The sequence below is a fragment of the Notamacropus eugenii genome, chromosome 3 (assembly GCF_028372415.1).
Source record: "Notamacropus eugenii isolate mMacEug1 chromosome 3, mMacEug1.pri_v2, whole genome shotgun sequence".
NCBI classification, from domain to species: Eukaryota; Metazoa; Chordata; class Mammalia; order Diprotodontia; family Macropodidae; genus Notamacropus; species Notamacropus eugenii.
Window position 1 is genome coordinate 292847477 of NC_092874.1, and position 22414 is coordinate 292869890.

The 22414-nt window shown below is 44.0% G+C and overlaps 1 protein-coding gene across 34 annotated transcripts in view; it reads right to left on the reverse strand.

The window, feature by feature from the left end:
- The window catches only part of RBFOX2 (RNA binding fox-1 homolog 2), a 313475-nt gene that overhangs the window by 12217 nt on the left and 278844 nt on the right, over window positions 1–22414 (reverse strand). For 14 of the 34 annotated variants that reach the window (XR_011977409.1, XM_072655901.1, XM_072655895.1 and 11 more), the window contains 5 exons: window positions 12341–12433; window positions 9345–9405; window positions 2651–2704; window positions 2436–2531; window positions 1317–1449 (listed from right to left, as the gene is read on the reverse strand). Coding sequence is in view for 33 of the 34 variants with exons in the window: in XM_072655901.1 (XP_072512002.1) it covers window positions 1317–1449; window positions 2436–2531; window positions 2651–2704; window positions 9345–9405; window positions 12341–12433 (437 nt within the window). In the remaining variant the exon portion in view is untranslated. The remainder of the gene's footprint in view (window positions 1–1316; window positions 1450–2435; window positions 2532–2650; window positions 2705–9344; window positions 9406–12340; window positions 12434–22414) is intronic. The other 20 variants (XM_072655896.1, XM_072655897.1, XM_072655890.1 and 17 more) reach the window with 3 other exon arrangements.

Genomic DNA, 22414 nt, shown 5'->3' on the forward strand with positions numbered 1-22414 from the left:
TGCTTCCTGGTGAAAGGTCATGTCTATTTTGTTAGCTTCTTTGGAAAGAGAGGATGTCAAGAGCCAGGAGTTAGAGAACAACAGATAAAGAATCAAGTTAGCAGTAGCAAAGAGACACAGTGAAATGCATGGTGTCAGAACCCTGGTCATTTCAGTGACTGTGACAGTTCCTCTTGGACGGCTAACCTGCCCCCATCCAGGCGCACGCGTGCCTTGTCTAGCATGGGGCAATGAATACTGTCACCAAGAGATGGTTTTACCACAGAGGAGGAAGACCTCTGACTGTTGTTCCTGGTTCTGCTGACCCATCCAGTATTTGTCAAATAAGTAAAGCTCTAGCTTGGAGAAGAGAGACAACAATGGTGACCATTCCCTTTGACATCTGTCCTTCTGGCCAGGCAGCAGACAAGTGCCTGGGCTACTGTGTGAATTCCTTAATGGGAACTGGAAGGTGGGGACAAGATGAGTATCCTAAGTGGTGCATCCATGAATCCAAAAGAGAAAGGCCTTGGAGTAAAGTAGCTTACAAAAAGCCCACTCTACCCAAAATGCCAGGCTTTTTAAATTTGGCATCAAGAAACAACCCAAACAGAACCTGCTGCCTTCACTCCTTTCCCCCAGCTCTGCAACAATGGATTTGTTTGTTGCTAGGGAGTCCTTCCATCATATGAGACACCCTCCATAGAAAAAAAAAAATCAAAGGGTGAAGGATGCTCAGCCACATCAGAAATTTGACCACCACTCAGAAGGCAGGTGCAGTTTAATTTCTCCTACTTCTCCCTCTCCCTTCATTCAAATGGACTTGGTTGATCTTTGAATTAACCTCTTTTTATCCGTATCCTACAGAGAAAGCAAACCCATTGTGGGTAGCTGGCTCTGCCACTTCCCACGCCGGCAGCACAACCCAAGGGGATGGCGGGACAGGCTCAGCCCCAAGACAGTGTGGGAGAAAGAGTGGAGAGGGCAGATATGGCCGTGGTCTGCAGCCTTTGTTTGCTTCAGACAGAAGTGTGATCCCACAATCATGTGATGCCCAGTGAACGCCATGCTAACACACTGCTGGCAAATACCAGAAAGCACTGGCTACTGTCACAAGCCGCCATCAAGATGGCTTAAGGTTATCCAAATGAAGTTTTCGATAACCAGTTGACAGTGAATTTAGGTTTGTGTTCTGATGATGTCACATTCTGGTTCAGACCATCCAATCACATTTTGCTAAGTACAAGGCACTGTGTTAGGAACTGTGCAAGAGGGCTACACTTCATGTCCAGTTGCCTGCTGGGGGAATCCATGTGACTGTGGAAGCCAGTGCTTACCCCGGATAGGCAGGGATGGCTGTTGGAGGTACCGCTCGGACTGCACCATACACCGTCCGCCCTCGGCCCCTTAGGTGGGCTCCTCTGAATGCGGCTGCCGTGGTAGCTGCAGTGGGGTAAGGGAAGCCAGGAACTGCAGGGAAAGGCAAGGAAAAAGATGAGAGAACTCCCTGCTTCTCTTCAATAGGAGAACACCCGCCTATTCTGGAAGAGGGCCTGGGCAAGGTCCACAGCATGAACAAACGTCATCTCTTGTGCCATTCTGGGGCTCTTAAGGAGATGGAAAGAGAGGACTGGCAGGAAAAAAATGAAATGTTTCCATGCCAAAAGCATCAAAAATGGTTATCTCCATCCCTGGTCTGCCATGGCCAGCACACCCTAGTGAACTATAGGCCAAGAAGCAGGATAACTCCCTGTTACCATGCATGCCAGGGGAGGATTTGGGGAGGTCTTTGGAACCATGCTTAGCATGAGCATGAGCTCTTTGACTGCCTGAAAGGATCCTTGTCGACATCCACCATGTTACATACTCAGTAACAAGCTGTCATCAAAAGAACCCTTTTTTGTGTGTAACTAAGTGGCCTGAGAGTATTTCCTCTCATTAATTCTCACAACATCCCTCTGAGGTAGACAGGGGGTCAGGAACTTTATCTCCTCTCCTTATGGTTAGTTCAAACCCAGAAAAGGGGAGGATGCAGGATGCCCTCTTCTACCCCTACTCATCTACCCTTTTGAGAGGCAGAAATTCATGCAGGGGCCAGTTTATGGGATGCTAATCTTCTTCCAGCAAACATGTACAGATATGACATTCATGGCCCATGGCCTGTCTGGTCACACTGAATGAGGCAGAAAGTTGGCGTAGGGCAAAATGACATTTCAGTTCCAACAGAACTGAGAAAGCTGAGAGCTCCAGAAAGTCACTGTGGGACAAGAAACAAACATGAGGCACTAAGGACTGCAGCCCAAGGCAGGGGCCAGCTACACCAAGGAGAAAGGTTCTGAGACTCCTCGGCAGTCGTGCTCATCCTTCCCAGCCTCTCCCATCTGGTCCCGAGGCCTCTGGCTGCTGGCGCCTCACTGGCGGGCTCTGTGCCAGTGGAAGGGGGTGGGGCTACTTACTGATGAGCGGAATGTAAGTGTTGATGCCCCCCCTTCCCGACAGGGGTACTGCTGCATCATTGCCTAGCGAGACGTCTGCTTGAAAACTGGAGGCTGCTTTGGGTTTAAAAGAACAAAGGAGAAAGAGGGCGAGAAACATGAGAAAGAGGGAACACACCTAGAAATGGCCAACACCACCTCAGGCAAAGGGCAAAAAGGGAGAGTGGGAGCCCTACCTGCATATAACTCAGGGCCATAGACTGCTCCAACCACTGGGCTCAGCTTCCAACCTGAAACAGCAAAGAGGACAGTCACGACGGGAGTCATCGGGCCAGCTCCTTCTCCAAAAAGATTGTAAGGCTTATAAATCACTGTACACACATCATCTCATCTGAACTTGCAAGGAAGGCGGGACAACTGTGATGATGAGGGGACTAAGGTTCCAGTAAGTCAGATGGCAGCGAGCACTGAGAAGAACCCCAGAACATGGGGAAAGGAGGTCCCTGCTGCGCCCTGTGTTCCTGGGTCAGCCATCTTGACTGATTCTCTCCCATTGGGAATTTTCCCGGCTTCCTGTGGTTTGTTTTCACACACATCTATGACCATACTGGAAGGGCGACTCCTTCCACCGAGGCCAATGGACACATGTCTCGCCCTTGGAGCAATGACAGGCTAAATGACCACCAAGGTGTCTTCTTGATGCCATTCCTGGCAGAGTGAGCCAGAGAAGGGCCTTCGTGGGCATGAAAGGAAGAAAGACAAGCACCTTCTTATCAGCCTGGAGCTCTGCCTGCCTTCACCACCCATGTCCCCACCATGGGAAGCAGTAAATGAGAAGCATTCTATGGATACTTAGGGAATGGAAGAAAGAAAAGACCATAGGACTTTACGTGTACTGCATCAGTAAGGGCATTGTCAAAGGTGTCATCCCCTGCAAACGAGACTCCACCAAACCAGTCACCCCATTTTCCACAGGTGCCTTTTATCCCTCTCCCAGTTTTCCACATTCTAGCTGGACAGATTCCGGATTCCTATCCATGACAATTCAATTCAATAAGTATTTACTGAAGGCCTAGCATATGCAAGTTCTCTGAAAGGTCAATACAGTCTCTGTCTTCAGTGAATTTACACTTTAATGGGAAAGTTAGACACATACAGAAAAGTGTGATGCAAAATAGGGTGGTGCCAACTAATACCAACAACCGACAATGAAGAAGTCTAGGATGAAGAGCTCACTTTCAGTGTGGGTTTGGAGAGAATAAGAGGGAGTCAGGGAATGATCAATTACAGATGTATTACCTAAGCTGGGCATGGAAGGAAAAGGATCTGGACAGGGAGAGAGATGGGAGAAGGCCCATGTTCTAGATAACAAGGCTCAGTCATGTGAATGCATGGGAGGTGGCACAGGTTAGGATGGGCAACATGAAGAGGAAGAGACCAAGATAATGGGAAAGGCTGGCTGGAGCTACACAGGGGAGCTCTACCTTTCTTATGGCAAGCACTCTGGAGAAGTCTATGGCCCTCTTTGCTCAGAATGATGCTTTTAAACACATGAAATTAAATATGCAGGACTACAAAGGAAACCAATTCTATCGAAAGTAAAATATTTTTAAAGAACCCTAACAAATTCATGGAACACCTGAGCTAGATTCTGTTGGGCCTCAAATGCCAGTTTCAGAAACTTGTATTCCTTCTGTCCCTTCTACAGTGATAGTCATGGAAGGCTTTTGAGCAGGAGAGAAACAGAAATGGAGCTGTGCAGGAAGAAAATTTTGGAATTGTGAAAGAAAAAGTAGAGCAGGGCTGGCTAAGAAAGGGCCCAAGAGCTTCCTGATGGTGGGGTGGGAGCGAGACAGGACAGGAGAGATGGTGACAGGGAAGGAGAGAGAGCCAAAGATGCCTTCAGCGCTCTGGTCACCAGGCCCTTAGCTTTAATCACCATCATCTCAGCTTTAATAACAAAGCTCACAAATGTCCCAGTCCCTGAGATCACCACGTCTAAGCCTTAACAATGACTGAGAATCAATAATTGTGCTTAACACGGGTCTACAGAGAACTTACAGACACATACACTCTGAATCAATCACTAGCACTAGGAGCCAAAGGGCCCAGGCAGGCTTGAGTCCTAGCTCTGACCTTCACTGGGCTACCTGTGTCACCTTAGGTAAGTCCCTCAACTTTCCTGGGCCTCAGCTTCCTCCTCTGGGAAGTGTGTGTGTGTGTGTGGGGGGGGGGGGTTGAATGAGATAGCATCCAAGGGTCCCATGCCTCTAAAGTGATGGTCCTATGAGCCCTACAGGGCATTGTTATTAAGTCACCATGACATCTTGGCCATGTCCCTGAACCTCCTGGAAGTAGAGTTTCTTCATCTGTAAAATGTGGAGGCTGCACTGGGGTTGGTTAAATTGGAGAAGCATTTATGAAGCGTACATTACCTGTCGAGGGTAACATGGAAGGCCCTTAGCTGGGCAGGAGAAGCAGCCCCGAAGTTACCACAAAGAGAGGAGAATGAGAAAGGGAGGTGGGCCATTCATAGAGGACAAAAGGAAGACTGTATGATGGCCCCTGAAATGGAGCAAGTGATCCCCTATGGACACTTTCTGAGAGGACAGGGACAAACAAAAGTGGATGGATGAGAAGCAATGTGCACATTACTGGGATGTACATCCTCCTTGTGCCCAAGTAAGTGCAAGATGATGTGAGGAAGAAACAAGAGACCAGGAAAGACTTCCTAGAGGAGGTGCATCAGAATAGAGCCTTGAGGGATGCCCAATGTTCCAAGAAGTCCATAAGGCCCATTTCAGGTATGGGAAACAGCTGGGCTGTGCAAAGGCAGACAGACAGAATGGGGGACAGAGAGGAGGAGAACAACATAAACTAAGGCTGGCCAGCTTCAAAGGACTGTGATGCCAGCTGCTTCATGGCTGAGGGTACAGAACCTCCAGAGCTTCCAGTGATGGGTGGGGCAGTGAGAGGTCTCAGAAGAACCCTAAGTAATAAGGCCCACTACCAAATCCCTCCTTCCCACAGTAATCCTAACTTGTATACAGAGCTTTGCAGTGCACAAAATCATTTCTATACATGGTTATCTTGTAGCTCATTTATTCTGTGTGTTCTGTGTGTACAGTTTCTCCTGCAGTCTCACAGGCCTGGCTCCCTACCCCACAGAAGGGCCCTCAGGAGCGCCTGGTCTTTCCACCAGCCTTGCCGCCAAACTTCCAAGTGTTCTCCTCTAAATTGACCAGGAGCTCCGGGACAGCTTTTTCTGTTTGTATCCCCAGCATTTAGCGAAGTGGTTGAATGCTTGTTCATTCATTCATCTGAGCCGCACAATAACCTTTTTAGAGCAGACACTGCCATTTTACAAATGAAGAAACCGAAATCTGGAGAGGTAAGTGACTTGCCAAAAGAACTGTCTTAAAATAAGTCTTTGAAATCTCATGTGTAAATTTCTAACTTAAAAAGGCATCCCAACTATTGCATTTCCTTTGTGGATCCCTTTTCAATAGACTGCTGTGCTTACGTCCAGAAGCAGGCTAGCTTAAAATAAGTTTCAGCTTTACTAAAAGGCCTGAAACTTCCATATTCTGAATGTTTATAATAAAGATGGAAGTTCAGCAAAAGGATACTAAATCACTAGGAATTCCAACGCTAAAAAACTTCGACAATTTCCATTATTTCCAGCCCAAACTGTTTGCTGTTCCTCTTCACCATGTCACCAGGCCCCTTGATCATCCCAACATGAATATTCCTAGAAAGGTTAAGGCTATGAACCACCATGTGCTTCCACTCACAATCATCGTGGCTTACGTGACCAATATGGCTCTCCTCTGGATGTGCTATCTGAGTCATTCTAATAGAAGTTCCTTGTGGGCACAAACTGTCTTACGGCCCTCACCAACACTGTTAGATACACTGTGGGATACATGCAGCAGCGGTACTCTCAGTTCAATTTCCACATGTTCATGTGTATTGGCAGCTCTTAATAGAGTGCACATACTAAATGCCTAATATAGGCCTGCCTGCCTTTGTATTCATTCTCACTCCCCCAGAAGCAGAGAGGTGAGAGGACAGATCAACTAAAAAAAACCCTAAAGAGAAGAGGATTTGATTGCAGGATCAGGTCTGATTGTCACTAACATGGAGAAACAATGCTCTGTTTTATTCTGTGAAAAACATGGTCTGGACCTCAAGGGTTGAACAGGTCTTTTAAACTTCTAGGGTCTTAGCTGATTTGGGATTGCCTATCTAGAAGATGACCCCCCACCCCACATTGATCCTCTAAATCAGATGGGAGAAGAAGAGATGAGCTGGGTAAATAGCTTTGAGGTCAAGGTCAGGAAGGCTAATTTCTCAATTAGCTCTTGGGATGGATGCAATGATTACATCTCCCTGCTTTTACTGCTTCAATGCTACCAGCAGACCAATAAGCTCCAGATATTAAGGACCCAATAGCTATAAACTGTAATTGCGGTCTTCAAGGATGACAATGCAACACCTGCCCTAGCTAATGTAAAGGTCAACCAACAAAAACTTATTAAATGTATACTATGTGCTGGTACTGGGGATAAAATGAGACAAAACAAAGCACCTCTGCCTCCAAGGAGTTTTCACTCTGTGCGGCATCGTGTGTGTGTGCGTGTGCGCACAGTGCATGCACATACATGCATATAGGCACACAATAAACACATACCTATATGTACATGCACTGCAGGCGTGTCTATGCATGCTCATGTACCCATACATCATAAATAAAGACACGATCAATACAAGGTAGTGAGGGAGGGAGGGAAGAAGAGGGGGCGTGAGCTCCTGAAAGGAATGTCAAAGGTGATGGCAGCGCTGCTTCCAGATTTCACATGCTGGCTGGCAGTGAGGAAGGAGCACATTCCTTGGGAGGTAACAGGTCCAAAGGTATGGAGACAAGAGATGTATAATAAGGCTGGAAAGCTGGGAATTCATATTGGACCCCAGAGGCAAGAAGGGGTCACTGGAGTTCACTGAGAAGGAGAGTAACCTGGTTAGATCTGCGCTTAAAGGAAATTGCCCTGGCAGCAAAGAGGAGGACAGACCAATCAGGCCACTGTGACGATCTCTATGGGAAGAGATGAGGTGGAGCTGTGAGTGTGGGCAGAAGGGCCAGAGACAGAAATGGCAAAGATCTGGCAACACAGGGAGAGTGAGGGGTTCAGGGTCGTGCTGACTCAACAAGTCTGGGAGATGGGAGGAAGGTGGCAGCTTTGAGAGAACTGGTTCTGTCTTGGAGGTGTGGACTTGGTGGGAAAGAAGACGCATTTTGCTTTACACAGGGGAGTTGGGATTCTCTGAGGCAGCCCCAGGTGAAACACAGTTGTGGGGCAGAACACAGAGATCTGGGGTCATCTGCATGGAAGAGTCAGTGAGGTCACCAAGGGAGAGAATGTAAAGAGATAGAGGAAAAGAAGGCTAAGCACAGAATCTTGGGCAGTGGGCTTAATGAGGGAGTCAAGATTGGGAAGGGAGGACAAGTGCCACGAGAGGAGGGATAAAGGCCACTCTAGTCGAGCAGTGACTGGAGGGCTTGATGAGGGCAGAAAAGAGTAGCTGAAGAAGGGGCAAGGAACAGGGAGAGATACAATGATGAGTTATGGTCTGATGGAGGATTCCTGAGAGTTTCTGATGAAGGATGTGGGACACAGTAAGGAATGGTCAGATGCAGGGCATGACCATCTCTGTATGAGTCTAGGTCGGCTGAAAGGAGTCAAGGGTTTGAGAAACTGAAGAAGGAAGAGGCTCAGAGGGAGCCACACATATCAGAAGTATTAGAGTCCTTTAGGGTAAGGCCAGGAGCTGGGGAAGATGGTGACCCAGGCCACCTCCATGCTTGTTGAACTCAGGAAAAGTTAGAGCATTTTAAGGGGTCAATTCCCATTAAGGTCACCCCGGGCTCTAAATCTATAATCTTGGGAGGTCCAGTCCAACTCCCTCATACCCCATTTTACAGATTAGGAAACTGAGACCCAGAGATGGGCACGGACTTGCTCAGAGTCTCACTGTGAGGTGTCAGAATTCCAATCCAAGTTCTTTGATCCAAACCTTTCTTCTATGCCACACACATGGCACAGAGGCTGCTTAGCTACCATAGAAATGCTGATTTTTTTTCATAGAAAATGTGCATGAAAGAAAGACCATAATTGTCCCCACTGGGTCACACCTTACTGAGGGGAACTATGGGGGTCTAGTGGTATAACAGCCCAGTTTAACCATAAAATACCACTGTATTATGCAGTTGCTGTGCTGAGGGGGATGGCAGAAGAAGGGAATAAGCATTTACATAGTGCCTAGTATGTGTTAGGAACTGTACTTTATAAACAAATCCCTCGTAACAACCCTGCGAAATAAGTGCTGTTATTATCCTCATTTTACAGTTGAGGAAACGGAGACAAACAGGGTTAAGTGACTTGCCCAGAGTCACCCAGCTAGGAAGTGTCTGGGGCTGGATTTGAACTCAAGCCTTCCTGACTTTAGGCCCTGTGCCTTATCCACTGTGCGACTAACTGCCAGGTTAATGTCAGGTCTGGTAAGCATCTAGGAGTGTACAGAGCAGGCAAGTGAAAGGAAAAAGGGGATAAATGCTTTTACCCACAGAGGGAACAAAAAGCAACTAGAAATATAAGTGCTCACTGTACATCAGCGTGCTTGTCTGCTTGTCCTATATACGTAAAAGGTATCTAAGTAAGGGAGGTCATAAGGCCACGGCACACAAATGACAGTTCAGGTTAATCTTAAAGACTGAAGAAAAAAGCTCAGTGAGTACCAAAAGGTACAGTCACATCCTAAAAGGAAAGAGCAACAGCATTCCCAATCCAGCAACGATTTAGAACTATTTGGGAGTTTATGAGAAGGTCCCCTGTTTAACCAGGAAATATATGCCAAGTTGTAGACTCTTACCATTTGCATATGGTGTGACCATCTTCTTATTGGTCATTACACGTGCTGTTGCATTATTCACCTACAAATAAAAATAGGGAAGGGGGGGAGGGGAGGAAGCAGACCATATTAGGGAAAATGTAGGTGCCTAGATCCATTTTCACAATAAAATACTTTAAGTAAAGAAGCAAAGAGCTCTTTATAAAAATGTAAATTAATTACAGTTATAGTCTTAATTTTAATAATTAAAGTAATAATAAAAGTAAATATCTACATTTGATATTTTAATCAAATTACTCATTAAACAAGGCCAACAAGAGTAAAATGTAGTTTCTCTAGCTCCAAATGGCATGTTTAGAATCTTCATTTGCACCCTCGCAAGCATGTGCTAATTCTCTTAGGATTGACTGAAGCAGAAAAACTTCTACTGGGCAGGAGAATGGAAAGTTAGCAGGGAATGCCACCGTACTTTTAAAAAAAGTTCTTCATTTAAAAAGTGGCAGGTCATATGGGGCACTGAAGGAGATTTTCAAACAGGACAGAAAAGTAACCTATCAGATTTAGCAGGCTCTTTCCCAGTCCATTAACACTAGTGGAAGGTTCACTGTATATAAAACCCCTTGCTATTTGAAGCTGGCTGGGAAAAATCAAGGACTTTTGGTCCCTGTCAACTGATGGTGTTTGGGGGAATTTCCAACTTTCTAGGTCCAATGGCTAATTCATATCACATAATCTATTTTCATAATGCCTATAAAATATACCTTTTTTTTTGTGACAGATAAAAATTGATAGCCTCTATCTCTTCGCTTCATAGTGCTCTCCACCCTCTTTACAGAGCTCTGTATAATTTCAAGCATTCTCAGTGCCACAGCAAGTGGGTGTTACAGAAATGGTGCTGATAAAGAAAAGATGAATGGGGTTTGAAAGCCAAGAAACTGCAGCCCGTGTCAGAATCAGCCTCAAAGCTACTGCAAGGAGGGTGAAGCCTCATCACAGAACTCAATGACTGGTTGGGTTGTCAGGTCAGAAGCCATAAAAAGGCCCAATTTAAGTAGAAGACTAAAAAAAAAATCGACTTAGTTCTTTCTCTTGGGGTATATAGAGTTGAGAATCAATGCAAGGAGAAGAGCTGAAACTACATTTACTCTAGCTCGACCAACCAAACAATATAAACATTTTACATTTAAAAAGAAAGAATGGGATACAACAATGATGAGACTTGAAGCATGCAAGTTAAAAAACACACACACAGAGATAAAAGAAAGAAAAAAAACAATCAATTTAGGAGAGGAAGGGGAGAGGAAGGGAGGAATGGGTCTCACAGACAACCACTAAGATGGCGCGAGAGCCTGAAATCAGCTGCTACAGCAGAGGGCAGCACAAGCACTTAAAGGAAAAATGGCCAAACCCCATCAGAGACCACCAGTCAGCAAAGGGAGACCAAGAGCGGCATGGGAGGTCAGGGCGGAGGAGAAAGAGAGGGAAAGGGATGAGCAAAAGGATAAAGAGAGAAGACAGAGGGCAGAGGGAGAAGTGAGGACAAGATAGAATAGAGAGGTAAGAGAAAATGGAAAGGGAAAGGGCAGAGAGAGGAAGAGAGATGGGAGAGAAGAGAAGCAAATAGAGGAGAGGCAGCATAAAGCACAGACAGAGGCAAAGACAGGGAAGGAGCGGAGGGCTCCAGAGAAGACAAGGAGCAGGAGAAGAACCAGAGAGCGCTCGGAGCCACACGGAAGGCTTGGCAGAGAGCAAGAAAGAGGGAGGGGAGAGGAGGGTGCATTAATAAAACCAGCCAAACTGGAGTTCAGTAACTCTGAGTAAGATGTGCAGGGGAAAATCACCATGAAGTCAGTAATCAAACAGCTCAGACTGCTACAAAACGATATGGACATCCAAAATCCAGGCGGCATTACTCAACAGCATTGAAAATAAAAGGGGGAAAGGGAAAAGGAGGGGGGAAACAACAAGTCAAATCACATTTTGTAGTGTTAATGTGAGATGGCAGATGGATTTTTCTTTCTTATTTAATTGTTTTGTAATTAAATTTGTTTTTTAAGCTTCTTCTCTAGCGCTTTTATTTCACTTACCGCCAACTCGTACCATCGCCAGCTTTGTGTATAGTTACCATGGAAAGAGTGAGTCAAGTGAAGGGCCCTAAACGCTAAACCATTGAAAAAGGAAATAAAAAAAAAAGCAAAATATGCAGACATCTTACTCAAAACAGCGGCTTTTATATTTAGTACTTTTTTTCCTTTTTAGAGGCGGGCAGGGGAGAAAGGGCCAGTTAACCTTCACCACGGTGTAAAAGAAAAGCTAGTGAGCACCAGGTGGTGGCCTCAAGAACAGCAGTCCTTTATTAGCTGGCCCCAGCCAAATCTTGGATTGCAGGGTTTTACAGTAAGAATTTCCAGAACTGCTGAAATCTCTGATTTTGAAGCAGACCAGGGAAATTTTTTTTTAGAAGCCCAATGTGAGCTTGGTCCCTCTTCCCTTAACCATACCCCACCCCACCCTCCCAATCAAACTCTATCAAAAACAATCTCCTCCCCCTTTCTAGCACCTCACACTCATATGGAGGAGAACTGGCCTCAAAGGAGAGAGAAGATACTGGCTGGCACCCTGCTTCATTCTAGGACACAGAGTTAGAAATTGGATAGTATTTTTTCTAGTCAGTTTTTTTTTTCAGGTCTGATATCAGAAATTCGGAGCCTCGCAAACTGAAGCAAAGGAAAATCAAGACAGCAGAAGGGTGAAAATTTTGGAGAAGGGGGGAAAAGAAACAAACAAAAAAAATCAAAATTTAAACTTAAAATCCCCAAACAACCAAAAACTTTGGAAGGTGTAGGGGTGTCACTTTTATACATGTCAGTGCAGGAAGGTGATAGACATAGAGACACAAACACACACACGCACACGCACACGAGACAGGGTTCCAAATGTGAAATAAGGGAGGCAAGACACAAAAAAAGAAATAAAAAAGAATAGAAAGAAGAAATTGAATTATTGAAGACATGCACCTCGATTTTACGGCCCTCTACCACGGTGCCGTGTAATTTCTCCCTGGCCCTGTCTGCATCAGCACTATTCTCGAAAGTTACGAACCCGAATCCCTGCATGCAGCGGGAGAAGGGGGGAAAACATGCACATCGTTATATTGAAGTACTGATCTCTAGGTAAATAGAGAAAAAATATCACAGTATGAAATCGACATCAGCACAACTCAGCAATACTCTCCTAGAGTCACATCTTCGGTTCATGCATGTTTCATAAAAGGAAATTAAATCCAATAAAAGAATAAAGAATTATAATCAGAACAATAGTAATAATATAAATAACAGTAATAATAAAATAAAACATAAAGCAACTGAGGCCAGACCAAAATGAAGGTATAAAGTTACTCGGATCCTACTATTCAAAGGTCATGTACAATGGGGCACCATCAGTGTCCCCACAAGGCTGTTTATTCCAAACTCCTTTCTCACCCAGTACCACAATCATTCACTCATACAGTGAGGTACTAAGAAGCACTGAAAGCTCTGAATGATTTTACAGCTAGAAGAATTACAACCACAAAGCTTCCTGGCATCTCAGGTCCATCCTCAGCATGGAAGTTCCCTTGTCAAATCCATAGAGATTTTACCAACGCGTAGGGTCCTAGCACTGAGCTGACCCCTGACCTGCTTCTAAGAAAAGTAGGAATATAGAATCACATCTTGAAGGGTGATTCCCTGAATGGCAGGGGACAGATCAGAAAGAGAAGAGGCATCTTTTCATGGAAGGACAACCTGAATGCACCACCAGATGAGCCATGATGACTGGGGTCTTCCTGAAAACCAGCTCATGTGAATGGCAGAACAGAAGCAGCCTCCACTGTGATCTTGTGATCTACTGCCAAACTTACCAGAACTGTTTCAGGAAAAAATACAAGTGAGTTAAAGGTAATGGGAAAAATGAAATTAGTTCAGTAGTATTGGAGTCTTAGGATTCACAAAGAACTGCAGAAGCAGCTGAGGCCACAGCCACACTGTTCCACGCAGCCATTTGGAGCCTTCAGGGGTCCATCACACCCACTCACTTGCTCCCCCCTCAAAGTGCTCCCCACTATGCCAGGCTGCCAGGACACAACTGCCCAGAAGAAAGCCATGGCTGTCTGCATTACCCATGGATTCCTCTTCCTGGAGTGGCTTTTGTAGAGTGCTGTGACCCACCCCTTCATGGTTCAGGGAATCAGGCATTAATCTCTTCCTATGCAGACATGAAATGGGCAGAATGGGATCAAAGAGGGCACAGTCATAACAGGCTCAATGATGCCACTGGGCAGATCTTATGGCAAGTTACTAGGCTTCCAGTGTTACTTCCTTCTGAGAGCTTGGTCCTTATCTATCCTCCCTGGCACCACAAAAACCCCAAAATGTTTGTCATCCTGCTTGCCCACTTCTCTTACCTTGTGGCAGTCTCAGGATTTGCCAATAAAAGCTTTCATCTTGCATCAACAGCAGCCACATTGTACTCCCTAAGCATTGTCCCATTCTTGGGCTACCAGGAGCATTCTGTGTTTGCTGATGCTACCTCCTCTATCTCAGAGCCCCTGGGTAAGCTACAAATTTACTGAATCGAAATGGTCAGCAGTGTACACAAGTAACCAAATTCCTCCCAGGAATGAGAAACAGTTTTGAGCACTGAGGGAGACTGAGTCCTTCTTTAGGTGCATGGAGCTACCTTTATAAAGTTCTTTTTTCTTGAATAATGCCCACCACAAAGAACTCTTAGAATTATGAAACTAACCTGATTCAAAGACTACCAGCAACGGAACCAGCAGAGTTATAGAGAGGGAGGCTGTGCTCAGCACTGTTTTTGAGGTGAATTTGTAAACTGCTTTGAAGTGTAAACAGGGATGGAATTTCAAACGCAAATTCCCACCCAAAGTGTGTCAGGGCAATTCACAAGTGGATCAGCCTGTTATCAGACAGCCATCTGAACAAGCTTTTACTACAGAAGAGGCCGGATTAATTATCACCATAGTGGCCACTGTTTTGGGAATAAAACACCTTCTAACGGGATTTAATCTGGCAGGAAAGCCACTTGCTAACAAGGCTGAGGTTCTTCAGCACTTTTAAAGAGGTCACATTTGTATCTGGGTTTCCATAATGCCACAATCTTCTTGTCTTTTTATGCCATATAACAGAACGAATCTCGAGGATGTAATCAATAACTAATCATCTACAATGACAACAACTGAAGTTCTCTTGAAAAGGCTCATGTAGAAGTGGAGGTGCCTGAGGTGACAGTAGTAGGGTACAAACCACGGTGAGGCACACCCTGGCTGTTAAAGCGTTACTGGCAATCAGTCTGCCTTCTGTCCGGGGTCAGAGAGGTTCATGCTGTGGCTGGGCTCTGGAAAGGAGCTATGGGCACTGTAGTTGTGACACCTTCTACTTACTGAGTCCTGGGGGAGCTGTGACCCACACTGGGGGAAGGTAACTAGAGCGGAAAAAGCCATAGACTACAGAACAAAGACCCTGGGCTTCTTTAAGGCCCATTTTCACTTACTCTTAGAGGACTATCATTCTGCCCTCCTAGCAACTTTCTGAGGGAAAGGACACAGGTACTGTCTTAATTTATAAGTCAAAATAAACAAAGCCATCCACGCAGCTGGAGTGGGAGCTGGGGCAAGAATTCATTTCTCTGAAAGCCTACAAGGACCTTTCAATCAGCAGTCTCTTTACTCACATCCTGGGGTTCCCATAAAGGCCCCTTTCCTATAATTTTTCTTTCTGTTTCACAGCCTCTATGGGACTGCACGAGCATCCCAAAGAAAGAGAGGTAGCATCCCAAACACTAAATTCTGACAATGTCCAAGAAACACTAGAAATTTAATAGTCAGCAAATATAAAATCTGAACATCTTGGTTTGCTTGCTTGGCATCTCCACAAAAATAATCTCAAAGTCTAGAGCTGGAGCCCATCTTCATCCTTAAATCACATTAAAAAATGCTTTATGAACAGAAGTATCTATATTGTGTAGAAAATACTAAAATAACTCTATTTTATTAGGTCCCGGGCTTTCAAAGACATATTTATTTATATAAAGAAATCATCCTGATTGATACTAACACTACAGATAGTTTGAGGGCATGGTGGGGAGAGAGGAGAGAAGTCTCCTTGTTCTAACAGAAACTCCTAAAATGAAGAGAGACTTCAGTGGTCTGAGTAAAGCAAGGGTGACCCTGGGCATGGTGATGTACTTAGCTAGAAAAGGAACATCAGACAGCCAGGATAAGGAAGAAAGGGAAAATCACTTTAGGTGGTCAGTCTGTTGATTCATTTGCTATACTGCCTAGCTGCTAGGAGCTTAGTAAGTTAAAAACTTAGAAACATGAAGTTACAGTAAATTATTTTAAAAGCTTCCTTTTCTTTTTAAAACTATAATCTGCATCCTAATAGGCACTGTTGATCATTGGCTTTGCAGAGTTAGTTGGGCCCTACGGCCAAGAAACTGATCCTTTACCAACTGAGAATAGTGGCAACTTCTATTATAAAGCAAATCAAGGCCAGATGACCTCTAAGGTTCTCCTAGCCCTGGCAGTTGATGAGTTTATGAAATGTGAATCAATCTGAACGAGGGAGTAAAATTTCAAACAGCAGATGAAAGACTTTCTCCGATAGAGAGCACTTGGTACCCAAACTCTATTTAAAGAAAATGAAATTTTTCTTCCCCCAAACATTCTGGGACAGCATTTAATGTAAATATGGTTTCCCACGTTTCTCAATTAGGTACAATATGTTACAGTGGGAGATCTAACTGCTAAGAAAAAAAACGCAATATTATAACACTAAGTAGTTCTGTATTCTGTGGGCCATTAGTGCTGCTGTTGACTTAGGTCTCCTACAGAAGGTTGTTATTTGTCAGGTATATAGCTTATAGCCATTTCTGCCCCATGTCCTGGCATCACTGCCAATTAAGGGTGCTTGGGGAACCGAGTAACTGTTACCCTTTTAGTCTGGCCTCTGACTCTGCAATAAATAACAAGCAACAGGATGAGCAGTGTAAAAAGAAAAAAATGTAGATAAATATATTGAGATTATCTTTGAATGTTTCCATCTCTGAAGAATGAGAAAGAAAATTTACCATGTAACTTTTAAGGGAGAAATCAAAAGCAGACGGTTCTCCTGGGTATGGCCAGAACACAGAAATTAAAAAATAAAATAAATAAAATAAAAAAAAACCAAACCAAAGTAAAATAAAAAGCCCCAAACCCAGAAAGTGAAAACAAAAAGAAAGTAAACGAAGCCCTCTTAAAATCCATGCATTGTTAACTCTTAGTTTTAAGCATAGTGAAAAAATATTCGCCTCTACAGCGTTATTTATCCCAAGATGCTAAATATCAATCAAGCCTTATTTATTATTACATTCCAAAATTCATCTTGCACATATTTCAAAAATAAATTCCTTTTGTAGTCAAGGCTGAAAAAGCCCCAGGGAAAAGCCAGGCAACCCCAGCACCAATATGACTTGCTTCTGAGGCTTGGGGGTTGGAGGCTACAGTCGCCCTCTCCCCCCACTTTGGGAAGAACACACCTGAGATAAGTGATGAGCTCACATTAGCTTACTTGGGCCTGGCTCAAGATAACAGCAGTAACTATTCTGCTCCATGCTGGGTTCTAGGGGGCCATTTCTGCTACCTCAAGTCTCCCTATTTTCAGTGAGATTTCTCAATCAGCTTTGGATCTCTCAAGGGAAGGAACTGGGTCGTCCTCCAGATTCCCTTCCTGCTTCCATTGCTTCAAGCATTAATGTAAACCAGGAAGAATACCTAGAATTTGGGCATTTGTTCAGGGGCAACTTGATTATCCAATACTGTGCACATTATTCTAGACACAAACAATATTCCCATTTCTTCCTGTTGGTGGTGAGAGAAGAGGTTGGCCTGGGAACATTATAAGTTGCCCTGTATTAAGTGGTGATAATGTTTAATATAAAATTTTAGAATAATCTCTTTGTTCTCTCTGAAGTAAACTCAGAGAGTGCCTCTTCCTATGTCAGCAAAAGCCAGCCAAGGCCGACTCTACACTCCTTAAGGAGACCTTTAACCTAAGACACTATATCTTGAATAATAAGACTTTCCTTTGATGAATCTTATTATCTATAGACACATACTATGTTATGAATAATGGGACTTTCCTTTGATCTATAGACATACTATGTTATGGCGTATTAATGATAAAGAAAATGTAGACATCTTAGATCATAATTTCTATTGAACATTGTTTACGCTTTCCTATGTCAATTATCTGTTTAAGGGAGGAAGCCTACCACTTACTAGTGGTGGGGTTTCTTTCCTTATCACTGAGACATGTGCTTACCCAGCTGGAATCCCAAGGCCTGACCAACATTACTTTGTTAATTGTCTTGTCTTACTAAATTTATGATTTGTTCAACTAGGAGAGTTCCTTTCTCATGGCAAAATGTATATAAGCCAGAAGATTTCTGCACTGGGTAGCCAGAACATTTCTGGCTCCATAATGCATTATGTTACCGTTGTCTTTAATAGGGAATTGATTAATTAATTAAATCATAAAATGTATGCATTAGCCTGTTGCCTTTCTTTAACCAAGTTTTCAGGTCAACAGTGGCAAGCAATATTTTCTATTTTGGGTTATTATTTTTCTGGAGGGATAAATGAACCACATCTAGAGCATTTTTGATCCGGAGTTTTAAGAAGGTCACTAACTAGCTGGAATGGTATCAAGAAGGTGAAGTAAGAAGGCAAGAAGGTAGGAAGCTCCTCCTGAGGACATGGGTTATGTAACTAGGGAAGAGACAGACATAAGAACGTATGTTCTGAAATACCTCAAGGGTGATGGCACAAAACAAGTACCCTCATTCTGTGACTCCAGAGGCCAAAACAAGGGCCAATGAGCAATAATGACAAGGGGGAACTTTTAGCTAAAAGTAAGGAATAACTTTCTAATAAGTAAAACTGGCCAACAACAAACTCAACTGCCTTGAAAAGTGGCAAGCTCCCCATTACTAGAGGTGGACAAGGAGAGGCTGGACAGGGGACCCTTACACTATGTAAGAGGTTGATCTAGTCAACCCCTTAGGTCTTTCTCAATTCTAAGGTTTTTTTCCCAAAGGACTTCTGTGATGATTTTCTCAGTTGTAAGACATTTTGTTACAATTAGTCTTTAAAGGACATCTATATCCTCAATAATGCTCGGGTCAGTTTTTAAGAAGTGTTGGCAGTTTAAATATACAGGGACAAATATCCAGTGATGTTCCTTATTCCATCTGTGAGACATTTATCAGGGAAAACAATTCGTGTATCAGCAACTTTTCTGGCAAGGATGTCACTTTTCATCATAGCTAATGTATATTTTCAAAAAGATGGAAGGATATTTCACCCTTGTTTTAATTAGTCTGAGAAAATGAGACAGTAGATTTTCTTTTCTTTTTGCAGGGGAGGGAAGGTAGAGGAGGTGACAGCGCAACAGAATAACAAGGCCATCTAAAAGAATCTAGATAAATAAATAAGATTTAGAATTTCCAAGTCAAAATAAGAAAAGAAAATAGTTTCCTTAGAAACAATAAAAAAAAACCCCTCCCTCTGAGGTCAAACAAAGTTACCCTGTGTAGGCAACCTGAAACAATGGCAAGCCAGGAGGCTACAAGACATCCTCTTTGTCTCAGACTGAACAGCAGCAGGCAGCTTTGGAGGTGTGGGAAAAGGGCAGGACTGACAGAAGATTGAAATGAAAAAGATCCTGGCTGTTCTCCTTGCTACCTGTGTGACTCTGGCAAAGCAAATCACTTCTCTGGGCCTCAGTTTTCTCATCTGTAAAATAAGGAAGCTGAACAAGATGGTCCCTAAGGTCCCTTAGCCAACTTAGGAAAAAATAGTGACCAATAATGCCCTTTCTCCAAACCCTAGAATTTGGAGAGTCAGTGACTTCAGGACAGGGCAGAGAGACGTCTCCCCAAGGGTATGCCTAGTGGTATCTCATAACTATTTTCCTATTCCTATTGCAGGACATTAGGATGGCCATTTCCTAAAGATAAACACTCCTGCAGAATGAGTGACTGGTTCATAAAACAAGGTTATTCCTGTGAGATTCCCTTTCCTTCAATTCCTTTCCAACCACAGGCCCACCTTATATGCTAAGCCCTCACCTAAATTGAATTTCTTAGCAAAGTACTTATTGTACAAAAAAGTACTCATTGTATTGAGAAATGCAGCTCGATAACGAATAGAAAAGTTTCATCAGCTTATCTCAGGTGATCCCTAAAGAAAAGATCCAAGTGTTTTGAGATCCCCTTTTTACCTCTATCACCCTCCTCAGAGCAATTTCAGGGGCCCATTTCAGCCAAGAACTTTGGACAGAGAGACACGCCCTGAACCCATGGATGGGATTCCCATCAGTGCTAGAAGACAGATCCAGGGCTATTTTAGCGTTTAGTGCTATGCTTTAAAAACATTTAATTCCCCCCCAATACAAGGTATATCCTTTAGGAACTCAGGGAAGAAGAAAGGGGCAGTGAGGAACACAGGACAAAGCTGACAGCAGCAGGACTTGGTTTTGGACTCCTCCAAAAAGAGAGAAAGAAATAAAGTTTCTATCATTAGTTTAGAAAGAAAGTTACAGGGCAGTGGAAATTCCATCAGGTGAATTTACCATGTTTTGGTGGAGTGAACACCCCAGAAGTGAGAAAAAGAAGCCATAAGAAAGATTCATTTCCTTTGCTTCACAAGAATTTCAATAACTTATTTTCCCACTAAGGAGAGCAGGTCCTCAGTGCCCCAGAGCACCTGCATCCCATGAAATCCCACTGGGCTTCCGGTTTCCAGACTTTAGTGAGGAGCATCATGAAGCAAGTACTTAAAGCCAAAGCCTGTCAGGCTGCTCCTTTGGACACGGGCTCTGTGGCTGGCGCTTATCTCAGACGCCGCTGCTCTCTTCTCCTTGGAGCCCGGAGCCTCAGTTTGGCGCCTGCGTGTTGCAGAGCAATCTACACCAAGCAGTGGGAAAATGGGCCACAGAGGAGTGGAGGTCCAGCGTGCAGAGACCTCCAATTCACGTCCCCTTTAAAAATACTTACCGAGGAAATTCCTGGGGAACATTCTGTAGGGCTGGCAGCAGCCAATCTTTTTTTGTTTGTTTTAACTGAAAACCGGAAGCCTGGAGCATAATTACCTTCTTACACAGTTAAAACAAAGGCTCACATTGACAATTCAATACTCTTAAGACACATGCCACTGGAAGTCCTCAGGGCTGGCGTCTCTTATTAAGGAGGCCAAGGTGTATGTGCTCTTGAGAGCGCTTTAAACTGCCTGGCCTGCGGTTAATTCTAGGAGCATAAGTTCTCAAATAGGGGTGGACATGGGTAATGGGGGTGGGAGGACACACAAAGGATTATAGGCAAAATGATCTTAGGTATAGGCTGAAATTGCATCAGGGACCATGCGGATGGGGACAGGGAACGAGAGGGGAATGAACTCACTCCTCGATGACACTCCAACTGGCCTTCTTTTTCTTTTCTGATCCCCTTCTGAAGTGATGACATTTGGCTGCGGCCAGATACTCTTGCCAAATTTGGGCAGAAATGACTGAATGAAAATCAGGTCACCAAGAAGAGCCTGGACTAGCGCTGGCAAGGTTGGCGCCTGACTGCAGCGTGTTGTGTGGGAGGGATGGGTGCATTTCAGTATTATTCTTTCTAAACATCCCATTTTTAGTGTTAGACAATTCTGTCCTCCATGGCATAGTATTTATTTCAGGATAAGGGCATTGGTGTGTATTACGGTGAAGATCCATCACAGGCCCCAGGGGGAGAGAGCATGGGGCAGGTCTAGGTTTCATGCCTGACTTAAGGAGCACACACAAAATGCTTCGTGCATCAGCTCTGCTAACAGATCGTTAGGTACATACATCAGGAGAACGGAAGAGAGCAAAGTAAAATTGAGCAATTCAGCACGGCCAAATGGAATTTTTTTGTGAACAGGAGAAGCTCTCTCAAAGTAAACTACACAGATGTCCATTTGCTCATAACACTTATTTGATGTGGTAATAAATTTAATCCACCCTAATTTTTCCTTCCATTTTTGTAAGTGCATAGATTTTTAAAATCACACAAGCCAGGTACTGAAGATGCTAAATATGTTAATGGAATACAGGAAATGCTTATTGTCATTAAAGTATTAAACTCGGCCTCACTGAAGCCACACTCCTGGATAAGAGTTCTTACAGGTTTCACACTGAATTTCCTTGGGAGGAGTCAAATCTGTTGTTAAACCTGGCACTGTGAATTTTGATGATGTTTATCACTAGTCTTTGCCTTTGGGAACAGAGAGATATTTATCATGGGGCCTCCTGGTGGGCAGAGCTTCCTTCTATAATATCGAAAAAAATGGAAACAAATCACTCTGGTGAAAATTTGGACCCTGGTGGCTTGCTTTAATTGAGGCCATGAAAACCTGCTTTTGTTGTATTTAGAAGGTGGCTAAGATTGCTTCAAAGATGAAAGGGGGATCAATTCCATAAGTGCAATATTAAATGTATTCTAAAAGCCCTCGCTGTAGGCCTCCTCTAAAGAGGCCAGAGTGAGGACCCAGGGGTGACTAACTCTGATCCTCCAGTGCCCATGGTGGAAGAGCTGTGGCAGCTGCTACTGGGTCAGAAAGGCTTGATGTCTGCTGTCTAACATGCAGCTTGGCTCCACACTCAAAGGGGTCATTGTCACGTTGACTGCAAACTGTAAAGACCATATGGGGATACTCACTGACAAAATGACCGTATAAAAAGGACAAAGGTGTTTCCAAAAGGCAAACAGGTTTTGTCACTTTGGGTCTTTTTCCAACTGTCTTCTTGGATAGAAGTGTAAGAGACACATGCAGGTGTAACAAGGGATGACTGCCTCCCACTTCTCACTCTGACTTCCCTTCACTCCATGGAGTAAAACTAGGGTCTGATGCTTTTATAACTTGGGACATTTGCCCCGAACTATTCAGGCTTTAGAGATTTCTTTTAAAGTTCAAGAAACAGTTTGTGTATTTTTCAAATATATCTGTTCCTACTGATCACTGAAGAGTAACT